We start from the raw sequence: 7,606 nt of genomic DNA, 5'->3' as shown, positions 1-7,606 counted from the left end.
AGAACCCTATGAGGTAAAGACTATTATCCGCATTTTATCATTGCAGGAACTGAAACACAGACATGGTAAGTGAGTTGTCCAAGGCCTCGTAGGTTAAGAGGCTTTGGAGCTAGTCTCTAGAGGCTGGGTGTCTCACTACTACACTACACTGCCTCTTATCTTTTGATGTGTGACTTGCTTAAGAGAACCCAGATTTTATAGTGATATAGACAAAAGAAGACAGGGGAAAGGGGTCACAGGATGTAGGTGTGGGGGTTCTGCTGTACGGTTCTTGACACAGAGAATGGGGGTGGGGAGAGGACCGCAGATGTGCGCTCACCTTCCTTCACGGCTTCCTCATGAAGGGAGCTGAGTACGTCTCTCCTCTTCTCCTGGTTACCTGCCAGGGCGAAAGCGTAGGCCAACAGTGCCTTGGTGTAGACATGCTTTCCATGGGGTCCTTCCTTTGCTGACTTCCAGGCGGACTCCAGGCAGAACAGGGCATTGCGGACAACGGGGTGCTGGGGTGGGGAACAAGGAGGGAACCAAGGAAGCACAGGTCAATTTCCAAAGGCATGTGTTCATCTATTCTCATTCTTGTGGATGGAGAGAAAAGTATCTTCGTGTTATCATGACATTCATAAGTCAGGAACACAGGCCATATTTTTAGAATTCATTTTGGGTGTGTACATGGCAGCAGTGGGAGGTCCATACGGGAGAAATAGCATCTCTGGGATGGTGTCAATCTTTCTTAGTGGATTGTCCAAATTTTCTGCTGATCTGGGAAGCACCATCCCAGGCATAAAGGGAGAGCTGACACCGGACTTTGAGCAGAGGGCTGGTTCTGACAGCAGGGCAGTGATGTCACTGCATCTAGAACTACACAGGGGAGGGGGTGGTACCTACAGTGGCAGGGAGAGGAATCTCCAGAAGGGCAATGGTGATGTAGGCAGAGAGGGTCACTTCGTCTTCCACTCCACCCTGTAAGTGAGAGTCAGAGGGAGAGATCAGAGTAATTTAACTTCTGAGCACGCTCTTCACCAGCTCTTTGCCTTCTGCTGTGTCCTGGAATTTATCCCGATTCAGATTCCTCCCCATGGGGCCAGTTACCACAATCAAGCTAAGTCCCATCCCCTCTTTCTTGGTACTATCCAGGTTTCATTTATTTATTTTTTAGTTAGTTAGTTACCTTTGCTAAAATATTCCTATATTATTACCTCTTCTCATCCTTGTGGACATCATAAATGGACAAATCAAAACTAATTCCAAGGGCGCCTGGGTGGCCCAATCTGTTGTGCCTGCCTTCGGTTCAGGTCATGATCTCAGGGTCCTGGGATGGAGTATCACATCGGACTCCCTGCTCACAAGAAAGACTGCTTCTCCCTCTCCCTATGCTGCTCCCCCTGCTCGTGCTCTCTCTCTCTCTCTCCCAAATAAATAAATAAAATCTTATTAGAAAAAAAAACAAAAAACCAAAATGAATGTGAGAACACCTCACCTTAATGGCATTGTTGAGCAGAGACCCGGAACTCCTGAAACAACCATTGTCCTTCTGCCTTTGGGAGAGCCAGATGAGGGCTTGGGTGATGTGTGATTTCTCGATAAAGATGTAGTTTTGAGCCTGGGCAAAAGTCTTTATTACAAAAGCGGTGAGCCTGAGCAGGGCGGAAGAGATGATATTTATGTTGTTACAATAGTTTTATAACTGTGGCACAGAAAAAGCTTCCTATGACACTGCTTACATTTATGTGAGTCACCTGACAACTATTCCTGTGTATTTAGAATTCCCATTGTCTTTAGACTGCTTGATTTGTTGGCTACATCTAGTATTTCCTTGCTGACTCATTTTCTCATTGCTACAGAGAGTCTAAGAACTTCTTCTTTTTTTTTTCTTTTCTTTTTTTAATATTCTATTTATTTATTTGACAGACAGATCACAAGTAGGCAGAGCGGCACGCAGAGGGCGAGAGGGGGAAGCAGGCTCCCTGATAAGAAGAGAGCCTGATGCAGGGCTTGATTTCCAGACCCTGGGATCATGACCTGAGCCGAAGGCAGAGGCTTTAACTCACTGAGCCACTCAGGCACCCCATAAGAACTTCTGATGTTACTTGTTTTTACTTATTTGAGTAAGGCTTTCTTCTCATTAGAGATTTCCTTCTGTAGATGGCAGAATCTCCTTACTTAGAAGGTTGAATAAAAAAAGAATAATAAAAAAAAAAGAAGATTGAATAACTTCACACTGCTTTGGTTTGCCTTTGGGATTTTATTTATCCATTTATTTTTAAGTAGGCTGTACATCCACCTTGTTGCCCAGCACAGGGCTTGAACTTGTGACCCTGAGATCAAGACCTGAGCTGAGATGAAGAGTCAGGTGCTTATCTGACTGAGCCACCTCGGTGCCCCACACCTTAAGGATTTTAAAACAATGTTGCTTGTCACTGGGTTCTCCTCTTTTCTTTCTTCCTATGAGTGAATGTATTCACAGTCAGGATGACCATGATATAAAAACATATTAAAAGCTGAAGTGAACATCTAGAAATTAGATGTTTATCTAGAAATTAGATGATATGTTCACTGGTAATGTATTAAAAAACTCATGGCTATGGGAACTATTCTAGAAAAAAAAGTAACCATTAAAAAAAAAGAGCTGTTTCTGGGTGTCTGGGTGGCTCAGTCAGATAACCACCTGAAATTAACTATCTGACTCTTGATTTTTGGCTCAAGTCATGATCTCAGAATCATGAGATCGAGCCCCACGTCGGAGTCTGTGCTGAGTACAGAGGCTGCTTAAGATTCTCTCCCTTTGTCCCTCCCCCTGCTCGTGCGCTCTTCCTCTCAAAAAACTAGCTGTTTTAGAAAGAATACCTTGGTTATTACTAACAGGATAAATTTAGGGAACAAATCTAACATATATTTGAATGTCAGCTTTTCCGCTTGTTACCTTGCTATATTTGTCAAGTATAACCAACTAGAGGTTTAATAATACATATCTGATAAGGTTACTGTGAATGTAATTGTGATAATATATGTAAAGAGCTGGTAAAAAAATAGGACCTCAAGGAACTGTCAATCACTTACCAGGTATTGCCCTCATTCCTGCCATATTTCTCCCCAAAGGTGCTATAGGAGCCATCATGGTGCCTGTAATTCAGCTGCCTCTGGTAACCTGAAACGGAAGGTTAATGAAACAATTTGATCGACTGTATATGTTGCGGCTAGAGAAATTACTAAAATGCTTCAGTTTCTCTTGTGATATTTCCTAAATTTTGCGGTCCTATGTTACAAGGTTCTTCATTTTAAACATTTATTAGAGGCTGGACTCTGGATAATCTTAAAATTAACTGTCCTTCCTATCATAGTAACTATGATACTATGATTCGCTAACATATACTTGATAAGTAACTCAAGCCTATTAGGAAATCCAATCTATTGTTAAAATGACACTGTGAAGTCTTCACTCATTTAATCACTCACCAGTATTGAGGTAGCCAATGGCCTTGGACATGACTTCTGGAGTCAGCTGTTGTGTTTTATTTAGATAATCCAGAACATGGATGTTGGGAGCGAAGAGGACCATATTCTGTTCTCCGCAGCCATACGGCATTTGGAGGAGATTTTGTATGTTTTTCATGGCAGAGCCCAGTATGTCTCCTAGAGAGTGAGAGAGATGGGATGTGATAAAGCTTATAGATTATAATCTATGTGAATCATTAAGAAGAAATGAATAATTTTAGGAAGATTGAAAAATAAATATTTTTAGGAAGGGTGAGCTGTCCAGGGACAGAAGTATGATTGGGAACAATACAAAAGCCCAAAGAAAGAGGGAAGAATCAAGTTAATATTACAATGGTGATTTTGAGTATTTATGGAAAAGAATAAAGGAAAAACAATCAATATAGGAGAATAATTCACTAGGGCTGGAGCTTACCCACTACGAAGGTGGAGGCTCGGGCAGATTCTTCTACTACATTCTCTGGCAACTTCAAAGATAATTGTTCAGATACCTCAGCACCTAGAGAAATAATGGAAATTACTTCTGCCATGTAACTTCTTGAAGAGCTCCAAACCCAGAAGCCAGAACTGTGCCTTACACTTAAACTTCTGAAAAGTTGTCACTATTTTAATATGCTTGTTTTATATGTGTGTGTGTGTGTGTGTGTATTTATCTTAAATGTGTACGAATGGGAAACTGAGATTTCCAGAAATTCTCCTTCCTCATCCCTCTTTTCCCCCATATGTAGAGTATATTCCAAAAGAAGGCTACAGATTGAGAAGTGTCCATGATGTTGTGACTCTGTTGTGGTCATCCTGTGGCTAGCATGAGATGGTTATCCCAAGATGATCTCTTTAGTGTTCATCTCTAACTTCTTTATTCAACAGTGTAATGAAAAAAACCCTAATGTATACATAAGCAAAGAAAAAAATCTCTGAAAGTTTCTGAATTCTATAATAATGCTCTGTCCTCACTGCCATCAAATTTCACCAGATATGAAGATAGTATTTTTGTGGAAGATGTGAGAGTGTGTGTGGGGGGGTGAAGATGAACAACGTTTGACTCACTGAAAATAAAATAATTGCTGGTGACAGGCATATATGTACCGCCGTTTTAGTCCTGGTAAATTTCAGGATGATGAAAGAGAAATGTATTTATTTTCATGCTGCCCGCCTTTCCTCATGAAATTAATATTGAATTTTTGTCAAAGGGTACAAAATTTCAGTTATGCAAGAGGATTATGTTGTAGAGAACAGTGCCTACTATTTAATTTAAATTCAATTGATTAACATATAGTGCATTGTTAGTTTCAGAAGCAGAGCTCAGTTTCATCAGTCATATTTATATAACACCCAGGGCTCATTCCACCACGTGCCCTCCTTAATGCCCATCACCCAGTGACCCCATCCTCCCATCCCCCTCCCTTCCAGGAACCCTAAGTGGGCTTCCTGCAGTTTTTTTTTTTTTTTTCCTTTAAGATTTTAAGACAGCACAAGCAGGGGAGAGGGGCAAAGCGAGAGAGAGAAGCAGACTCCCCACTGAGCAGGGACTGTGATGTGGGGTTTGATTTCAGGACCTGGGACCATGACCTGAGCTGAAGGAAGATGCTTAACTCACTAAACCACCCAGCCACCCATGTTTCCCCTAGTTAAGAGTCTCTTATGGTTTGTCTCCCTATCCCATTTTGTCTTATTTTATTTTTCCCTCCCTTCCTCTATGATCCTCTCTTTTGTTTCTTAAATTCTACATATCAGTGAGATCCCATGATAATTGCTTTTCTCTGACTGACTTATTTTGCTTAGCATACTACCTTTTAGTTCCATCTACATTGTTGCAAATGTAAGATTTAATTTTTTGATGGCCAAGTAATATTGCATTATATAAATATATATACACCATGTCTTTTTTTATCCATTAATCTGTCGATGGACATCTGGGCTCGCTCCATAGTTTGGCTATTGTGGACATTGCTGCTCTAAACATTGGGGGGCAAGTATCCCTTTGGATCATGTCATTTATATCTTTGGGGTAAATACCCAGTAGTGCAATTGCTAGGTCATAGGGTAGCTCATTTTTAATTTTTTGAGGAGTTTCCATTTTGTTTTCCAGAGTGGCTGTACCAACATACATTCTAGAACAGTGCCTACTATTAACAGTATCATACTTTACACTTAAAAACTTGTTAATAAGATAGATCTCACATTAAGTGTTCTTATCACATAAAACTATAATAAGAGATATATCTGTAAGACATACTTGCATATATATTATTCATATGTTAAAGAAACCTCTCTTACCTTCATTCAAAAAAATAAGAAAACAGATGCCATAAACAAAGGTAAAAGACAAATTGCCAAGCGAAAAAAATTGCAACTTATTTGATAAAAAATCAGTGTCATACAGATGAAGCAGAAAAAAAGACAAACCACTAGAACCTGAATGGTCAAAGGATATGAAGTCATTCATGAATATGTAAAAATAAGCTCATATTCACTTGTGAGTATAGAAATTAAGATAGAAACAACACTATTTTTCATGCAAATTTTTCATGAAAATTGAAAACTCTGATGGTTAAAGATGATGGTGATTGTGCAGCACAATATAAACTGGTGAGACTATTAACACATTTAGGTAATAAAAGAAAGGTTTTTAAGTTCTATTAAAATTTAAGAATATACATGTTCCCTGTTAGAAATTTCACATTTTGTTATCTACCTTAAATATACTTGCATGTATATATAAGGAGGCATTCATTCATTCATTCATTCATTCTGGCAAATAGTTTAAAAAAATTGATCAATAGCTAAAAAACAATCAGAACCATGATATATTGATAGTATGGAATTAAAAGGGACTGAAAAAGATTACCTACTTCTATAATTTAATATGGCTAGATTTCTAAAATAGGTTGCTCAGTAAAAAGTTATAAATGTTAGTTACAGAATGAAACATATACCAGTTATATAAATCACATATGTAAACATTCATGTGCACAGTATTTCTAAACATATATGGATGATCATTGAAGTATTGAAAAAGTTTCCCTTTAATATGAAGTTTTATTTTGTAAAGGAGAATATATTTTTGTATTACATGGGAAATTAAGTTAATTTTAATAGAACTACTTGATGATTAGCCCTAGATACATAAGAAATAAATAAAAAATGAAGAACTCAGTAATGGAAGACATACCAAGATTAAAGGATTTGGTGGCAAACTTACTTAAATTTTAAAATAAGGCTAAACAACCAGGCAATTGTGTTTTTAGAACACATTTTATATATTTGAAGTCTTGAGAGTATAATAAGCATAATAAACAGAACTGCTTATTATACAAAGAGAAAAGAAATATATATATAAATATTATATAAACTGAATATTATATAAACTGAAGAGAAAGGCAAAAAGACATGTATGATATTGATTTGACATTGTTTGAGGTGAGAACATACTGTGCTGATAACTTTCTTAGTGTATTAACATTCTGTGTTTTTGTTTAGACTAGAACACTCTCCACCAAAATAAAGTTATATCTTCTACTGTGAGTTTCTTTAGTATCTTCTCAAATGACTGATAGAACATTAGGTACAAGATTGGCATCAAACAAATAATGATATGACAATAATGGTATAGGCTGAGACTATTCTTTCTTTAGGACACAGCATGGTCCCATTATCAAATGCTCTTGCCTATGCAAAACTCAATGATGAGGTGGCTTGAATTTGGCTACCCATATGGTATGTAACCAAATATTCAAGGAAACATTGCTTTTGGCAATATTCATTGCCTATGTAACCATTGCCTATGTAACCATGTCATACATAGAAGGACATCTGGGTGTTTGTAAAAGTGCTATAACAGGTAAAAATTTGGAAAGCATGGGCTAGGGATAGTCTCCTGATCAAATTATGTGGCTTCTCTAGGAACTAGTTGCCTCATTTATCAAATGGGTCAAGCTCATAGGGAGGTGTAGGAATAAGATATAGGATTCTCTCAACTTTAAATATTATAGAAACTTTAGTCAGTGCTATTCTAATTATGATGAATGACTCTTACCTGATGGGCAGAGCAGGGAATTAAATGTTGCTTCCTTCTCTAGTCCTTCAGGCTGTAGGTGGAAAGAAAGAAAGGTAG

The 7,606-nt window shown here is 38.1% G+C and overlaps 1 protein-coding gene across 1 annotated transcript in view; it reads right to left on the bottom strand.

The window, feature by feature from the left end:
- Nucleotides 1–319: 319 nt before the first annotated feature.
- Nucleotides 320–7,606, bottom strand: part of LOC132008090 (alpha-2-macroglobulin-like) — a gene marked incomplete at its 3' end in the record, with an annotated part of 30,641 nt that continues 23,354 nt past the window's right edge. Inside the window, exons 22-28 of the mRNA XM_059386471.1 lie at nt 7,529–7,580; nt 3,908–3,991; nt 3,454–3,630; nt 3,058–3,145; nt 1,478–1,634; nt 886–960; nt 320–500 (exon numbers count right to left, since the gene is read on the bottom strand). Coding sequence (XP_059242454.1) covers nt 320–500; nt 886–960; nt 1,478–1,634; nt 3,058–3,145; nt 3,454–3,630; nt 3,908–3,991; nt 7,529–7,580 — 814 coding nt within the window. The remainder of the gene's footprint in view (nt 501–885; nt 961–1,477; nt 1,635–3,057; nt 3,146–3,453; nt 3,631–3,907; nt 3,992–7,528; nt 7,581–7,606) is intronic.

The sequence above is a fragment of the Mustela nigripes genome, unplaced genomic scaffold, assembly GCF_022355385.1.
Source record: "Mustela nigripes isolate SB6536 unplaced genomic scaffold, MUSNIG.SB6536 HiC_scaffold_70, whole genome shotgun sequence".
Taxonomy (NCBI): Eukaryota; Metazoa; Chordata; class Mammalia; order Carnivora; family Mustelidae; genus Mustela; species Mustela nigripes.
Note: the sequence above shows the minus strand (reverse complement) of the source record. Positions and strands in the feature narration are given on the sequence as shown.